A 20,188-nucleotide genomic window follows, 5' to 3' on the forward strand; every position below is an offset into this window, starting at 1 on the left:
TAGACCTACAGCAAATAGACTTACAGCAAATAGACTTACAGCAAATAGACTTACAGCAAATAGACCTACAGCAAATAGACTTACAGCAAATAAACCTACAGTAAATAGACCTACAGTAAATAGACTTACAGTAAATAGACTTACAGCAAATAGACTTACAGTAAATAGACCTACAGCAAATAGACCTACAGCAAATAGACTTACAGTAAATAGACCTACAGCAAATAGACTTACAGCAAATAGACTTACAGCAAATAGACCTACAGTAAATAGACCTACAGCAAATAGACTTACAGCAAATAGACCTACAGCAAATAGACTTACAGCAAATAGACTTACAGCAAATAGACTTACAGCAAATAGACCTACAGTAAATAGACTTACAGTAAATAGACTTACAGCAAATAGACTTACAGCAAATAGACCTACAGTAAATAGACCTACAGCAAATAGACTTACAGCAAATAGACTTACAGCAAATAGACTTACAGCAAATAGACCTACAGTAAATAGACTTACAGCAAATAGACCTACAGTAAATAGACCTACAGCAAATAGACTTACAGCAAATAGACTTACAGCAAATAGACCTACAGTAAATAGACTTACAGTAAATAGACCTACAGCAAATAGACTTACAGCAAATAGACCTACAGTAAATAGACTTACAGCAAATAGACTTACAGCAAATAGACCTACAGCAAATAGACTTACAGCAAATAGACCTACAGCAAATAGACTTATAGCAAACAGACCTACAGTAAATAGACCTACAGCAAATAGACTTACAGCAAATAGACCTACAGCAAATAGACTTACAGCAAATAGACTTACAGCAAATAGACCTACAGCAAATAGACTTACAGCAAATAGACCTACAGCAAATAGACCTACAGCAAATAGACTTACAGCAAATAGACCTACAGCAAATAGACCTACAGTAAATAGACTTACAGCAAATAGACTTACAGCAAATAGACCTACAGCAAATAGTCCTACAGCAAATAGACCTACAGCAAATAGACTTACAGCAAATAGACCTACAGCAAATAGACTTACAGCAAATAGACCTACAGCAAATAGACTTACAGCAAATAGACTTACAGCAAATAGACCTACAGCAAATAGACTTACAGCAAATAGACTTACAGCAAATAGACCTACAGTGAATAGACTTACAGCAAATAGACTTACAGTAAATAGACTTACAGCAAATAGACTTACAGCAAATAGACTTACAGTAAATAGACTTACAGCAAATAGACCTACAGCAAATAGACCTACAGCAAATAGACCTACAGCAAATAGACTTATAGCAAATAGACCTACAGTAAATAGACCTACAGCAAATAGACTTATAGCAAATAGACCTACAGCAAATAGACCTACAGCAAATAGACTTATAGCAAATAGACTTACAGTAAATAGACTTACAGCAAATAGACTTACAGTAAATAGACCTACAGCAAATAGACTTACAGCAAATAGACTTACAGCAAATAGACTTACAGCAAATAGACCTACAGCAAATAGACTTACAGCAAATAAACCTACAGTAAATAGACCTACAGTAAATAGACTTACAGTAAATAGACTTACAGCAAATAGACTTACAGTAAATAGACCTACAGCAAATAGACCTACAGCAAATAGACTTACAGTAAATAGACCTACAGCAAATAGACTTACAGCAAATAGACTTACAGTAAATAGACCTACAGCAAATAGACTTACAGCAAATAGACTTACAGCAAATAGACTTACAGTAAATAGACCTACAGCAAATAGACTTACAGCAAATAGACCTACAGTAAATAGACCTACAGCAAATAGACCTACAGCAAATAGACTTACAGTAAATAGACCTACAGCAAATAGACCTACAGCAAATAGACTTACAGTAAATAGACCTACAGCAAATAGACCTACAGCAAATAGACTTACAACAAATAGACTTACAGTAAATAGACCTACAGCAAATAGACTTACAGTAAATAGACCTACAGCAAATAGACTTACAGCAAATAGACTTACAGCAAATAGACTTACAGTAAATAGACCTACAGCAAATAGACCTACAGCAAATAGACTTACAGCAAATAGACCTACAGCAAATAGACCTACAGCAAATAGACTTACAGTAAATAGACTTACAGCAAATAGACTTACAGCAAATAGACTTACAGCAAATAGACCTACAGTAAATAGACTTACAGCAAATAGACCTACAGTAAATAGACTTACAGCAAATAGACCTACAGTAAATAGACCTACAGAAAATAGACTTACAGCAAATAGACTTACAGCAAATAGACCTACAGTAAATAGACTTACAGTAAATAGACCTACAGCAAATAGACTTACAGCAAATAGACCTACAGTAAATAGACTTACAGCAAATAGACTTACAGCAAATAGACCTACAGCAAATAGACTTACAGCAAATAGACTTACAGCAAATAGACTTATAGCAAATAGACCTACAGTAAATAGACCTACAGCAAATAGACTTACAGCAAATAGACCTACAGCAAATAGACTTACAGCAAATAGACTTACAGCAAATAGACCTACAGCAAATAGACTTACAGCAAATAGACCTACAGCAAATAGACCTACAGCAAATAGACTTACAGCAAATAGACCTACAGCAAATAGACCTACAGTAAATAGACTTACAGCAAATAGACTTACAGCAAATAGACCTACAGCAAATAGACCTACAGCAAATAGACCTACAGCAAATAGACTTACAGCAAATAGACCTACAGCAAATAGACTTACAGCAAATAGACCTACAGCAAATAGACCTACAGCAAATAGACTTACAGCAAATAGACTTACAGCAAATAGACCTACAGCAAATAGACTTACAGCAAATAGACTTACAGCAAATAGACCTACAGTGAATAGACTTACAGCAAATAGACTTACAGTAAATAGACTTACAGCAAATAGACTTACAGCAAATAGACTTACAGTAAATAGACTTACAGCAAATAGACCTACAGCAAATAGACCTACAGCAAATAGACCTACAGCAAATAGACTTATAGCAAATAGACCTACAGTAAATAGACCTACAGCAAATAGACTTATAGCAAATAGACCTACAGCAAATAGACCTACAGCAAATAGACTTACAGTAAATAGACCTACAGCAAATAGACTTACAGCAAATAGACTTACAGCAAATAGACTTACAGTAAATAGACCTACAGCAAATAGACCTACAGCAAATAGACTTACAGCAAATAGACCTACAGCAAATAGACCTACAGCAAATAGACTTACAGTAAATAGACTTACAGCAAATAGACTTACAGCAAATAGACTTACAGCAAATAGACCTACAGTAAATAGACTTACAGCAAATAGACCTACAGTAAATAGACTTACAGCAAATAGACCTACAGTAAATAGACCTACAGAAAATAGACTTACAGCAAATAGACTTACAGCAAATAGACCTACAGTAAATAGACTTACAGTAAATAGACCTACAGCAAATAGACTTACAGCAAATAGACCTACAGTAAATAGACTTACAGCAAATAGACTTACAGCAAATAGACCTACAGCAAATAGACTTACAGCAAATAGACTTACAGCAAATAGACTTATAGCAAATAGACCTACAGTAAATAGACCTACAGCAAATAGACTTACAGCAAATAGACCTACAGCAAATAGACTTACAGCAAATAGACTTACAGCAAATAGACTTACAGCAAATAGACTTACAGCAAATAGACCTACAGCAAATAGACCTACAGCAAATAGACTTACAGCAAATAGACCTACAGCAAATAGACCTACAGTAAATAGACTTACAGCAAATAGACTTACAGCAAATAGACCTACAGCAAATAGTCCTACAGCAAATAGACCTACAGCAAATAGACTTACAGCAAATAGACCTACAGCAAATAGACTTACAGCAAATAGACCTACAGCAAATAGACCTACAGCAAATAGACTTACAGCAAATAGACTTACAGCAAATAGACCTACAGCAAATAGACTTACAGCAAATAGACTTACAGCAAATAGACCTACAGTGAATAGACTTACAGCAAATAGACTTACAGTAAATAGACTTACAGCAAATAGACTTACAGCAAATAGACTTACAGTAAATAGACTTACAGCAAATAGACCTACAGCAAATAGACCTACAGCAAATAGACCTACAGCAAATAGACTTATAGCAAATAGACCTACAGTAAATAGACCTACAGCAAATAGACTTATAGCAAATAGACCTACAGCAAATAGACCTACAGCAAATAGACTTATAGCAAATAGACTTACAGTAAATAGACTTACAGCAAATAGACTTACAGCAAATAGACTTACAGTAAATAGACTTACAGCAAATAGACCTACAGCAAATAGACCTACAGCAAATAGACCTACAGCAAATAGACTTATAGCAAATAGACCTACAGTAAATAGACCTACAGCAAATAGACTTACAGCAAATAGACCTACAGCAAATAGACTTACAGCAAATAGACTTACAGCAAATAGACCTACAGTGAATAGACTTACAGCAAATAGACTTACAGCAAATAGACTTACAGCAAATAGACCTACAGTGAATAGACCTACAGCAAATAGACTTACAGCAAATAGACCTACAGCAAATAGACCTACAGTAAATAGACTTACAGCAAATAGACTTACAGCAAATAGACCTACAGCAAATAGACCTACAGCAAATAGACTTACAGCAAATAGACCTACAGCAAATAGACCTACAGCAAATAGACTTACAGCAAATAGACCTACAGTGAATAGACCTACAGCAAATAGACTTACAGCAAATAGACCTACAGCAAATAGAGCTACAGTAAATAGACTTACAGCAAATAGACTTACAGCAAATAGACCTACAGCAAATAGACCTACAGCAAATAGACTTACAGCAAATAGACCTACAGCAAATAGACCTACAGCAAATAGACTTACAGCAAATAGACTTACAGCAAATAGACTTACAGCAAATAGACCTACAGTGAATAGACTTACAGCAAATAGACTTACAGCAAATAGACCTACAGTGAATAGACTTACAGCAAATAGACTTACAGTAAATAGACCTACAGCAAATAGACCTACAGTAAATAGACCTACAGCAAATAGACTTACAGTAAATAGACTTACAGCAAATAGACCTACAGTAAATAGACCTACAGCAAATAGACTTACAGTAAATAGACTTACAGCAAATAGACCTACAGTAAATAGACTTACAGTAAATAGACCTACAGCAAATAGACTTACAGCAAATAGACTTACAGCAAATAGACCTACAGCAAATAGACTTACAGCAAATAGACTTACAGTAAATAGACCTACAGCAAATAGACCTACAGCAAATAGACTTACAGTAAATAGACTTACAGCAAATAGACCTACAGTAAATAGACTTACAGTAAATAGACCTACAGCAAATAGACTTACAGCAAATAGACTTACAGCAAATAGACCTACAGCAAATAGACTTACAGTAAATAGACCTACAGCAAATAGACCTACAGCAAATAGACTTACAGTAAATAGACCTACAGCAAATAGACTTACAGCAAATAGACTTACAGCAAATAGACTTACAGCAAATAGACCTACAGTAAATAGACTTAGAGCAAATAGACCTACAGCAAATAGACCTACAGCAAATAGACTTACAGCAAATAGACTTACAGCAAATAGACTTACAGCAAATAGACCTACAGCAAATAGACTTACAGTAAATAGACCTACAGCAAATAGACTTACAGCAAATGGACTTACAGCAAATAGACTTACAGTAAATAGACTTACAGTAAATAGACCTACAGCAAATAGACTTACAGCAAATAGACTTACAGTAAATAGACCTACAGCAAATAGACTTACAGCAAATAGACTTACAGCAAATAGACTTACAGTAAATAGACTTACAGCAAATAGACTTACAGTAAATAGACCTACAGCGAATAGACTTACAGTGAATAGACCTACAGCAAATAGACCTACAGCAAATAGACTTACAGTAAATAGACCTACAGCAAATAGACTTACAGCAAATGGACTTACAGCAAATAGACTTACAGTAAATAGACTTACAGTAAATAGACCTACAGCAAATAGACTTACAGCAAATGGACTTACAGCAAATAGACTTACAGCAAATAGACTTACAGCAAATAGACTTACAGTAAATAGACTTACAGCAAATGGACTTACAGCAAATAGACTTACAGCAAATAGACCTACAGTAAATAGACCTACAGTAAATAGACTTACAGCAAATAGACCTACAGCAAATAGACTTACAGCAAATAGACTTACAGTAAATAGACTTACAGCAAATAGACTTACAGTAAATAGACCTACAGCAAATAGACTTACAGCAAATAGACTTACAGCAAATAGACTTACAGGAAATAGACTTACAGGAAATAGACTTACAGCAAACAGACTTACAGCAAATAGACCTACAGCAAATAGACTTACAGCAAATAAACCTACAGTAAATAGACTTACAGTAAATAGACTTACAGTAAATAGACTTACAGCAAATAGACTTACAGTAAATAGACCTACAGCAAATAGACCTACAGCAAATAGACTTACAGTAAATAGACCTACAGCAAATAGACTTACAGCAAATAGACTTACAGTAAATAGACCTACAGCAAATAGACTTACAGCGAATAGACTTACAGCAAATAGACTTACAGTAAATAGACCTACAGCAAATAGACTTACAGTAAATAGACCTACAGCAAATAGACTTACAGTAAATAGACTTACAGTAAATAGACCTACAGCAAATAGACCTACAGCAAATAGACTTACAACAAATAGACTTACAGTAAATAGACTTACAGTAAATAGACCTACAGCAAATAGACTTACAGCAAATAGACCTACAGCAAATAGACTTACAGTAAATAGACCTACAGCAAATAGACTTACAGCAAATAGACTTACAGCAAATAGACTTACAGCAAATAGACTTACAGCAAATAGACCTACAGCAAATAGACTTACAGTAAATAGACCTACAGCAAATAGACTTACAGCAAATAGACCTACAGCAAATAGACCTACAGCAAATAGACTTACAGCAAATAGACCTACAGCAAATAGACTTACAGCAAATAGACCTACAGCAAATAGACTTACAGCAAATAGACTTACAGCAAATAGACCTACAGTAAATAGACTTACAGTAAATAGACTTACAGCAAATAGACTTACAGCAAATAGACCTACAGTAAATAGACCTACAGCAAATAGACTTACAGCAAATAGACTTACAGCAAATAGACTTACAGCAAATAGACCTACAGTAAATAGACTTACAGCAAATAGACCTACAGTAAATAGACCTACAGCAAATAGACTTACAGCAAATAGACTTACAGCAAATAGACCTACAGTAAATAGACTTACAGTAAATAGACCTACAGCAAATAGACTTACAGCAAATAGACCTACAGTAAATAGACTTACAGCAAATAGACTTACAGCAAATAGACCTACAGCAAATAGACTTACAGCAAATAGACCTACAGCAAATAGACCTACAGCAAATAGACTTATAGCAAATAGACCTACAGTAAATAGACCTACAGCAAATAGACTTACAGCAAATAGACCTACAGCAAATAGACTTACAGCAAATAGACTTACAGCAAATAGACCTACAGCAAATAGACTTACAGCAAATAGACCTACAGCAAATAGACCTACAGCAAATAGACTTACAGCAAATAGACCTACAGCAAATAGACCTACAGTAAATAGACTTACAGCAAATAGACTTACAGCAAATAGACCTACAGCAAATAGTCCTACAGCAAATAGACCTACAGCAAATAGACTTACAGCAAATAGACCTACAGCAAATAGACTTACAGCAAATAGACCTACAGCAAATAGACCTACAGCAAATAGACTTACAGCAAATAGACCTACAGCAAATAGACTTACAGCAAATAGACTTACAGCAAATAGACCTACAGTGAATAGACTTACAGCAAATAGACTTACAGTAAATAGACTTACAGCAAATAGACTTACAGCAAATAGACTTACAGTAAATAGACTTACAGCAAATAGACCTACAGCAAATAGACCTACAGCAAATAGACCTACAGCAAATAGACTTATAGCAAATAGACCTACAGTAAATAGACCTACAGCAAATAGACTTATAGCAAATAGACCTACAGCAAATAGACCTACAGCAAATAGACCTACAGCAAATAGACTTATAGCAAATAGACTTACAGTAAATAGACTTACAGCAAATAGACTTACAGCAAATAGACTTACAGTAAATAGACTTACAGCAAATAGACCTACAGCAAATAGACCTACAGCAAATAGACCTACAGCAAATAGACTTATAGCAAATAGACCTACAGTAAATAGACCTACAGCAAATAGACTTACAGCAAATAGACCTACAGCAAATAGACTTACAGCAAATAGACTTACAGCAAATAGACCTACAGTGAATAGACCTACAGCAAATAGACTTACAGCAAATAGACCTACAGTAAATAGACTTACAGCAAATAGACTTACAGCAAATAGACCTACAGTAAATAGACTTACAGCAAATAGACCTACAGCAAATAGACTTACAGCAAATAGACCTACAGTGAATAGACCTACAGCAAATAGACTTACAGCAAATAGACCTACAGCAAATAGACCTACAGTAAATAGACTTACAGCAAATAGACTTACAGCAAATAGACCTACAGCAAATAGACCTACAGCAAATAGACTTACAGCAAATAGACCTACAGCAAATAGACCTACAGCAAATAGACTTACAGCAAATAGACTTACAGCAAATAGACTTACAGCAAATAGACCTACAGCAAATAGACCTACAGTGAATAGACTTACAGCAAATAGACTTACAGCAAATAGACCTACAGCAAATAGACTTACAGCAAATAGACCTACAGCAAATAGACCTACAGCAAATAGACCTACAGCAAATAGACTTACAGCAAATAGACTTACAGCAAATAGACCTACAGCAAATAGACCTACAGCAAATAGACTTACAGCAAATAGACCTACAGCAAATAGACCTACAGCAAATAGACTTACAGCAAATAGACTTACATCAAATAGACTTACAGCAAATAGACCTACAGTGAATAGACCTACAGCAAATAGACTTACAGCAAATAGACCTACAGTAAATAGACCTACAGCAAATAGACCTACAGTAAATAGACTTACAGTAAATAGACCTACAGCAAATAGACCTACAGCAAATAGACCTACAGCAAATAGACCTACAGCAAATAGATTTACAGCAAATAGACTTACAGCAAATAGACCTACAGTGAATAGACTTACAGCAAATAGACTTACAGTAAATAGACCTACAGTGAATAGACTTACAGCAAATAGACTTACAGTAAATAGACCTACAGCAAATAGACTTACAGCAAATAGACTTACAGCAAATAGACTTACAGCAAATAGACCTACAGCAAATAGACCTACAGCAAATAGACTTACAGCAAATAGACCTACAGTGAATAGACTTACAGCAAATAGACTTACAGTAAATAGACCTACAGCAAATAGACTTACAGCAAATAGACTTACAGCAAATAGACCTACAGTGAATAGACTTACAGCAAATAGACCTACAGCAAATAGACCTACAGCAAATAGACTTACAGCAAATAGACTTACAGCAAATAGACTTACAGTAAATAGACTTACAGCAAATAGACCTACAGCAAATAGACCTACAGCAAATAGACCTACAGCAAATAGACTTATAGCAAATAGACCTACAGTAAATAGACCTACAGCAAATAGACTTATAGCAAATAGACCTACAGCAAATAGACCTACAGCAAATAGACCTACAGCAAATAGACTTATAGCAAATAGACTTACAGTAAATAGACTTACAGCAAATAGACTTACAGCAAATAGACTTACAGTAAATAGACTTACAGCAAATAGACCTACAGCAAATAGACCTACAGCAAATAGACCTACAGCAAATAGACTTATAGCAAATAGACCTACAGTAAATAGACCTACAGCAAATAGACTTACAGCAAATAGACCTACAGCAAATAGACTTACAGCAAATAGACCTACAGCAAATAGACCTACAGCAAATAGACCTACAGCAAATAGACTTACAGCAAATAGACCTACAGCAAATAGACCTACAGTAAATAGACTTACAGCAAATAGACTTACAGCAAATAGACCTACAGCAAATAGACCTACAGCAAATAGACCTACAGCAAATAGACCTACAGCAAATAGACTTACAGCAAATAGACTTACAGCAAATAGACCTACAGTGAATAGACCTACAGCAAATAGACTTACAGCAAATAGACCTACAGTAAATAGACCTACAGCAAATAGACCTACAGTAAATAGACTTACAGTAAATAGACCTACAGCAAATAGACCTACAGCAAATAGACCTACAGCAAATAGACCTACAGCAAATAGACTTACAGCAAATAGACCTACAGTGAATAGACTTACAGCAAATAGACTTACAGTAAATAGACCTACAGCAAATAGACTTACAGCAAATAGACTTACAGCAAATAGACTTACAGTAAATAGACCTACAGCAAATAGACTTACAGCAAATAGACTTACAGCAAATAGACTTACAGCAAATAGACCTACAGCAAATAGACTTACAGCAAATAGACTTACAGCAAATAGACCTACAGTGAATAGACTTACAGCAAATAGACTTACAGTAAATAGACCTACAGCAAATAGACTTACAGCAAATAGACTTACAGCAACTAGACCTACAGTGAATAGACTTACAGCAAATAGACCTACAGCAAATAGACCTACAGCAAATAGACTTACAGCAAATAGACTTACAGCAAATAGACTTACAGTAAATAGACCTACAGCAAATAGACCTACAGCAAATAGACCTACAGCAAATAGACCTACAGTAAATAGACCTACAGCAAATAGACTTACAGCAAATAGACCTACAGCAAATAGACTTACAGCAAATAGACTTACAGCAAATAGACCTACAGCAAATAGACCTACAGCAAATAGACCTACAGCAAATAGACCTACAGTAAATAGACCTACAGCAAATAGACTTATAGCAAATAGACCTACAGCAAATAGACCTACAGTAAATAGACCTACAGCAAATAGACTTATAGCAAATAGACCTACAGCAAATAGACCTACAGCAAATAGACCTACAGCAAATAGACTTATAGCAAATAGACTTACAGTAAATAGACTTACAGCAAATAGACTTACAGCAAATAGACTTACAGTAAATAGACTTACAGCAAATAGACCTACAGCAAATAGACCTACAGCAAATAGACCTACAGCAAATAGACTTATAGCAAATAGACCTACAGTAAATAGACCTACAGCAAATAGACTTACAGCAAATAGACCTACAGCAAATAGACTTACAGCAAATAGACTTACAGCAAATAGACCTACAGTGAATAGACCTACAGCAAATAGACTTACAGCAAATAGACCTACAGCAAATAGACCTACAGTAAATAGACTTACAGCAAATAGACTTACAGCAAATAGACCTACAGCAAATAGACCTACAGCAAATAGACTTACAGCAAATAGACCTACAGCAAATAGACCTACAGCAAATAGACTTACAGCAAATAGACTTACAGCAAATAGACTTACAGTAAATAGACTTACAGCAAATAGACCTACAGCAAATAGACTTACAGCAAATAGACCTACAGTGAATAGACCTACAGCAAATAGACTTACAGCAAATAGACCTACAGCAAATAGACCTACAGTAAATAGACTTACAGCAAATAGACTTACAGCAAATAGACCTACAGCAAATAGACCTACAGCAAATAGACTTACAGCAAATAGACCTACAGCAAATAGACCTACAGCAAATAGACTTACAGCAAATAGACTTACAGCAAATAGACTTACAGCAAATAGACCTACAGCAAATAGACCTACAGTGAATAGACTTACAGCAAATAGACTTACAGCAAATAGACCTACAGCAAATAGACTTACAGCAAATAGACCTACAGCAAATAGACCTACAGCAAATAGACCTACAGCAAATAGACTTACAGCAAATAGACCTACAGCAAATAGACCTACAGTAAATAGACTTACAGCAAATAGACTTACAGCAAATAGACCTACAGCAAATAGACCTACAGCAAATAGACTTACAGCAAATAGACCTACAGCAAATAGACCTACAGCAAATAGACTTACAGCAAATAGACTTACAGCAAATAGACTTACAGCAAATAGACCTACAGTGAATAGACCTACAGCAAATAGACTTACAGCAAATAGACCTACAGTAAATAGACCTACAGCAAATAGACCTACAGTAAATAGACTTACAGTAAATAGACCTACAGCAAATAGACCTACAGCAAATAGACCTACAGCAAATAGACCTACAGCAAATAGACTTACAGCAAATAGACCTACAGTGAATAGACTTACAGCAAATAGACTTACAGTAAATGGACCTACAGTGAATAGACTTACAGCAAATAGACTTACAGTAAATAGACCTACAGCAAATAGACTTACAGCAAATAGACTTACAGCAAATAGACTTACAGCAAATAGACCTACAGCAAATAGACCTACAGCAAATAGACTTACAGCAAATAGACTTACAGCAAATAGACCTACAGTGAATAGACTTACAGCAAATAGACTTACAGTAAATAGACCTACAGCAAATAGACTTACAGCAAATAGACTTACAGCAAATAGACCTACAGTGAATAGACTTACAGCAAATAGACCTACAGCAAATAGACCTACAGCAAATAGACTTACAGCAAATAGACTTACAGCAAATAGACTTACAGTAAATAGACTTACAGCAAATAGACCTACAGCAAATAGACCTACAGCAAATAGACCTACAGCAAATAGACTTATAGCAAATAGACCTACAGTAAATAGACCTACAGCAAATAGACTTACAGCAAATAGACCTACAGCAAATAGACTTACAGCAAATAGACTTACAGCAAATAGACCTACAGTGAATAGACTTACAGCAAATAGACTTACAGAAAATAGACCTACAGTGAATAGACCTACAGCAAATAGACTTACAGCAAATAGACCTACAGCAAATAGACCTACAGTAAATAGACTTACAGCAAATAGACTTACAGCAAATAGACCTACAGCAAATAGACCTACAGCAAATAGACTTACAGCAAATAGACCTACAGTGAATAGACCTACAGCAAATAGACTTACAGCAAATAGACCTACAGCAAATAGACCTACAGTAAATAGACTTACAGCAAATAGACTTACAGCAAATAGACCTACAGCAAATAGACCTACAGCAAATAGACCTACAGCAAATAGACTTACAGCAAATAGACTTACAGCAAATAGACTTACAGCAAATAGACCTACAGTGAATAGACTTACAGCAAATAGACTTACAGCAAATAGACCTACAGCAAATAGACTTACAGCAAATAGACCTACAGCAAATAGACCTACAGCAAATAGACCTACAGCAAATAGACTTACAGCAAATAGACCTACAGCAAATAGACCTACAGTAAATAGACTTACAGCAAATAGACTTACAGCAAATAGACCTACAGCAAATAGACCTACAGCAAATAGACTTACAGCAAATAGACCTACAGCAAATAGACCTACAGCAAATAGACTTACAGCAAATAGACTTACAGCAAATAGACTTACAGCAAATAGACCTACAGTGAATAGACCTACAGCAAATAGACTTACAGCAAATAGACCTACAGTAAATAGACCTACAGCAAATAGACTTACAGCAAATAGACTTACAGCAAATAGACTTACAGCAAATAGACCTACAGCAAATAGACCTACAGTGAATAGACTTACAGCAAATAGACTTACAGCAAATAGACTTACAGTAAATAGACCTACAGCAAATAGACCTACAGCAAATAGACTTACAACAAATAGACTTACAGTAAATAGACCTACAGCAAATAGACTTACAGTAAATAGACCTACAGCAAATAGACTTACAGCATATAGACTTACAGCAAATAGACTTACAGTAAATAGACCTACAGCAAATAGACCTACAGCAAATAGACTTACAGCAAATAGACCTACAGCAAATAGACCTACAGCAAATAGACTTACAGTAAATAGACCTACAGCAAATAGACTTACAGCAAATAGACTTACAGCAAATAGACTTACAGCAAATAGACCTACAGCAAATAGACTTACAGCAAATAGACTTACAGCAAATAGACTTACAGTAAATAGACTTACAGCAAATAGACCTACAGCAAATAGACCTACAGCAAATAGACTTACAGTAAATAGACCTACAGAAAATAGACTTACAGCAAATAGACCTACAGCAAATAGACTTACAGCAAATAGACTTACAGCAAATAGACCTACAGTAAATAGACCTACAGCAAATAGACTTACAGCAAATAGACCTACAGCAAATAGACTTACAGCAAATAGACTTACAGCAAATAGACTTACAGCAAATAGACCTACAGTAAATAGACTTACAGTAAATAGACTTACAGCAAATAGACTTACAGCAAATAGACCTACAGTAAATAGACCTACAGCAAATAGACCTACAGTAAATAGACTTACAGCAAATAGACCTACAGCAAATAGACTTACAGTAAATAGACTTACAGCAAATAGACCTACAGTAAATAGACCTACAGCAAATAGACTTACAGCAAATAGACCTACAGTGAATAGACTTACAGTAAATAGACCTACAGCAAATAGACCTACAGCAAATAGACCTACAGCAAATAGACCTACAGTAAATAGACTTACAGCAAATAGACTTACAGTAAATAGACTTACAGCAAATAGACCTACAGTAAATAGACCTACAGCAAATAGACCTACAGTGAATAGACTTACAGCAAATAGACTTACAGTAAATAGACTTACAGCAAATAGACCTACAGTAAATAGACCTACAGCAAATAGACTTACAGCAAATAGACCTACAGTGAATAGACTTACAGTAAATAGACCTACAGCAAATAGACCTACAGCAAATAGACCTACAGCAAATAGACCTACAGTAAATAGACTTACAGCAAATAGACCTACAGAAATAGACTTACAGCAAATAGACTTACAGCAAATAGACTTACAGTAAATAGACCTACAGCAAATAGACCTACAGCAAATAGACTTACAGCAAATAGACCTACAGCAAATAGACCTACAGCAAATAGACTTACAGCAAATAGACCTACAGCAAATAGACCTACAGTAAATAGACTTACAGCAAATAGACTTACAGCAAATAGACCTACAGCAAATAGTCCTACAGCAAATAGACCTACAGCAAATAGACTTACAGCAAATAGACCTACAGCAAATAGACTTACAGCAAATAGACCTACAGCAAATAGACCTACAGCAAATAGACTTACAGCAAATAGACTTACAGCAAATAGACCTACAGCAAATAGACTTACAGCAAATAGACTTACAGCAAATAGACCTACAGTGAATAGACTTACAGCAAATAGACTTACAGTAAATAGACTTACAGCAAATAGACTTACAGTAAATAGACTTACAGCAAATAGACCTACAGCAAATAGACCTACAGCAAATAGACCTACAGCAAATAGACCTACAGTAAATAGACCTACAGCAAATAGACTTATAGCAAATAGACCTACAGCAAATAGACCTACAGCAAATAGACTTATAGCAAATAGACTTACAGTAAATAGACTTACAGCAAATAGACTTACAGCAAATAGACTTACAGTAAATAGACTTACAGCAAATAGACCTACAGCAAATAGACCTACAGCAAATAGACCTACAGCAAATAGACTTATAGCAAATAGACCTACAGTAAATAGACCTACAGCAAATAGACTTACAGCAAATAGACCTACAGCAAATAGACTTACAGCAAATAGACTTACAGCAAATAGACCTACAGTGAATAGACTTACAGCAAATAGACTTACAGCAAATAGACTTACAGCAAATAGACCTACAGTGAATAGACCTACAGCAAATAGACTTACAGCAAATAGACCTACAGCAAATAGACCTACAGTAAATAGACTTACAGCAAATAGACTTACAGCAAATAGACCTACAGCAAATAGACCTACAGCAAATAGACTTACAGCAAATAGACCTACAGCAAATAGACCTACAGCAAATAGACTTACAGCAAATAGACTTACAGCAAATAGACCTACAGTGAATAGACCTACAGCAAATAGACTTACAGCAAATAGACCTACAGCAAATAGACCTACAGTAAATAGACTTACAGCAAATAGACTTACAGCAAATAGACCTACAGCAAATAGACCTACAGCAAATAGACTTACAGCAAATAGACCTACAGCAAATAGACCTACAGCAAATAGACTTACAGCAAATAGACTTACAGCAAATAGACTTACAGCAAATAGACCTACAGTGAATAGACTTACAGCAAATAGACTTACAGCAAATAGACCTACAGTGAATAGACTTACAGCAAATAGACTTACAGTAAATAGACCTACAGCAAATAGACCTACAGTAAATAGACCTACAGCAAATAGACTTACAGTAAATAGACTTACAGCAAATAGACCTACAGTAAATAGACCTACAGCAAATAGACTTACAGTAAATAGACTTACAGCAAATAGACCTACAGTAAATAGACTTACAGCAAATAGACCTACAGTAAATAGACCTACAGCAAATAGACTTACAGCAAATAGACCTACAGTGAATAGACTTACAGCAAATAGACCTACAGCAAATAGACCTACAGCAAATAGACCTACAGTAAATAGACTTACAGCAAATAGACTTACAGTGAATAGACTTACAGCAAATAGACCTACAGTGAATAGACTTACAGCAAATGGACCTACAGCAAATAGACCTACAGTAAATAGACTTACAGTGAATAGACTTACAGTAAATAGACCTACAGCAAATAGACTTACAGCAAATAGACCTACAGCAAATAGACCTACAGCAAATAGACCTATAGTAAATAGACTTACAGCAAATAGACCTACAGCAAATAGACTTACAGCAAATAGACTTACAGCAAATAGACCTACAGCAAATAGACCTACAGCAAATAGACCTATAGTAAATAGACTTACAGCAAATAGAACTACAGCAAATAGACTTACAGCAAATAGACTTACAGCAAATAGACTTACAGCAAATAGACCTACAGCAAATAGACCTACAGTGAATAGACTTACAGCAAATAGACCTACAGCAAATAGACCTACAGTAAATAGACTTACAGCAAATAGACCTACAGCAAATAGACTTACAGCAAATAGACTTACAGTAAATAGACCTACAGTAAATAGACTTACAGCAAATAGACCTACAGTAAATAGACCTACAGTAAATAGACTTACAGCAAATAGACCTACAGCAAATAGACTTACAGCAAATAGACTTACAGTAAATAGACTTACAGCAAATAGACCTACAGCAAATAGACTTACAGCAAATAGACTTACAGTAAATAGACCTACAGTAAATAGACCTACAGTAAATAGACTTACAGCAAATAGACTTACAGCAAATAGACCTACAGTAAATAGACTTACAGCAAATAGACTTACAGCAAATAGACCTACAGTGAATAGACTTACAGCAAATAGACCTACAGTAAATAGACCTACAGCAAATAGACTTAGAGCAAATAGATATGAACAGCTCAGTATAATTGTATAAAAACGTAATAATTACTCCAGTAAAGTCATGAGATATCAACAGAAACAGTTCTTAACCTTTGATTTTTCCCCACGCTGCATCTTTTAAGATTTCTGTTTGTCCTAACAAACCTGCTGTCGCACAGAAAAACGAACATGATTCTTACTTCCAGTTATATCTATAATAATCATAATTGTGAGTTTTGACTTGAGAGGCAGAAGGATTATTATGTGTAATAGGTTTGACTGATGTGAGAGGAAAGTGGGACTAGAACTAGAACAGATGTTTTCAGACTGCAGGAGTGCATCGAGCCCATGGCTGCACAACGTTTAAGAAAACACCATCAGTTGTTTTTGTCTTCCAGGAGGAATTTTCCAGACTTATTCAGTAGGATATTACAAATGGAAACAGGTGCGAAGCTGATGAATCCATGGATGGGATGATAGCAGGTAAAATCTCATGTGAGCAGTTGAACTATCACAGCATGAGCACGCTGTTGTAGCAGGGACACAAGTTTTACTGTGAAAGCAGCTAAAATACCACATGATGCAACTTGCATGGAAACAAACACACAGGAGGAATAGTAAAAGATCAAATCATACATAAAATAAAAGAAATGATCATGTTGAATCTGCATACAGGTAAATGTGGGTAAAATAATTCTCTTCATGTTTAACTTCCCTGTAATGGTTTCTGTTTCTGACACTGTCGTTGAGGCGCTTGGAAAAAAGGAAACCGTTGTGTGATCTGGTGGCATCTCCTGTAGATTCTTTCCTGAAATACTCTTTAAATCGTTTCCAATGAGCCACCAAAAGACCAAAAATACCTCTAATTTCCACTAACTTTCTAAAAACATTTACGCAAGCAGCTTCAAACAAACGTAACCATTCAAATAACTTTAGCTTCAGATCAGTGTCATTAAGATACTGTTTTTTCTTTACACATGTAGAACAAAGTGAGAACATGATGTGCACACTGCGTTTGGCATACACTGCTCGTGCAACACATGAACCTGTGTGTGTGTGTGTGTGTGATGGTTTCAAACTCACGTGGTTTCTTGGTGGTGATATTTACAGCGACGCTGAGAGGTCCAGGTCCAGCGCTGTTCTGGGCTCTGACTGAGATCAGATAGACTGTGCTGGCCTTCAAACCGGAGAGCAGAGCTGAGCTGTTGATGACCTTCACTTTGTCTGCTTCACTCCACTGACAGCCCTCCTCCCGAAAGAAAACCTGGACCACACACACGAGGTTACTGCAGGACTCGCGTGCCCCTTCGTCACGTTAATCACCAGCTCATCTCTAAATGTACAGTTACTTCCACAGCGACTGCTCTTACTACACTAATGGATCTTTCTACACCTACAGCACACAGATGTCAATGGACCATCCAGACATTTTGGTGTAGCTCAGACATAAAATCGAGGATTGAAACAACGTTGACGCCTCCTGTCAGATCTGTCCTAAAGAAATCCCCGTCTTTAAATCCCAGATGATTCTGCATGAGAGGAAGGAAACGCAGCAGTAGGAGGGAAGGGATTGGGAGATCCACAGAATCTGTGTTTGTGGGGAGATCGCTTCCAAGCCCAGTGTGCGATGCGGACGTCAGGCGGGAACACGGCGAACAGATGGCTCCAGAGCAGGTACTTATTCATTTGGCTGCACGCTGCCTCTCAGGGAGGACGCTGGTGAAAGGCAGATTAGCCACGCCGCCTGGACTTACTCATAACAGATTCACCAACAGAGTTTCTTTCTTTGTTTTTTTTCCAGCTGTGGTTTCATCATAACCGTCTCAGAAACGATGCTAACGCACCAGAGAAGAAGATGTTTACTGCTGACATCCCACATCTGGCCCAGAAAGGAGCGTTTAGGAAGACTTCAGCGGTTCGCTGGAATCTTCATCTGAAAAACACTGCAGACTCATCAGCATCCTGAATATGTCACATTTTCATCAAACCACTTCTCATTTCATCTATTTTATCTCTTTACTGTATATTCTATTTTATTTATTCATTTATTCACTCTCATTATTGTGTTTTGACTTATTTATTCAAATTTCTATTAATCTTTTGTATTTATTTATTTGGTATCAAATTGAAATTTATTTTCTTTTCCTCTATACTGTTACTTTTCTGATTTTTTTCCCTACATTTGTTGTTTTTATGAGAAGTTGTAAATTCAGGTGTTAAGGGGTTAAAACATCTTCTGGCTTTGCTGATGTCCAACCAGAAGGTCTGGTAAAAGAGATTACATCTGGATCCTTTTAAATCTCCAGTAGCTCAGAGACGTGTTCCTCTGGGTGAAGTGGTTCCTCGTCCTCATAGTAGTCTATACATTCTGTCATCATGAACAATAAGGAATATAGTTAGACCCCTCAGTTTACTGCATGTTCCAGTAAAACGCTTAT

The 20,188-nt window shown here is 35.8% G+C and overlaps 1 protein-coding gene across 1 annotated transcript in view; it reads right to left on the bottom strand.

Moving 5' to 3' along the window:
* The window catches only part of cntn6 (contactin 6), a gene marked incomplete at its 5' end in the record, with an annotated part of 115,118 nt that overhangs the window by 20,962 nt on the left and 73,968 nt on the right, over positions 1-20,188 (bottom strand). The window contains one exon of the mRNA XM_079242930.1: positions 18,834-19,014. Within this exon, the coding sequence (XP_079099056.1) occupies positions 18,834-19,014 (181 nt within the window). The remainder of the gene's footprint in view (positions 1-18,833; positions 19,015-20,188) is intronic.

Source organism: Telmatherina bonti, assembly GCF_933228915.1.
Source record: "Telmatherina bonti genome assembly, chromosome: 6".
Lineage (NCBI taxonomy): Eukaryota > Metazoa > Chordata > Actinopteri > Atheriniformes > Telmatherinidae > Telmatherina > Telmatherina bonti.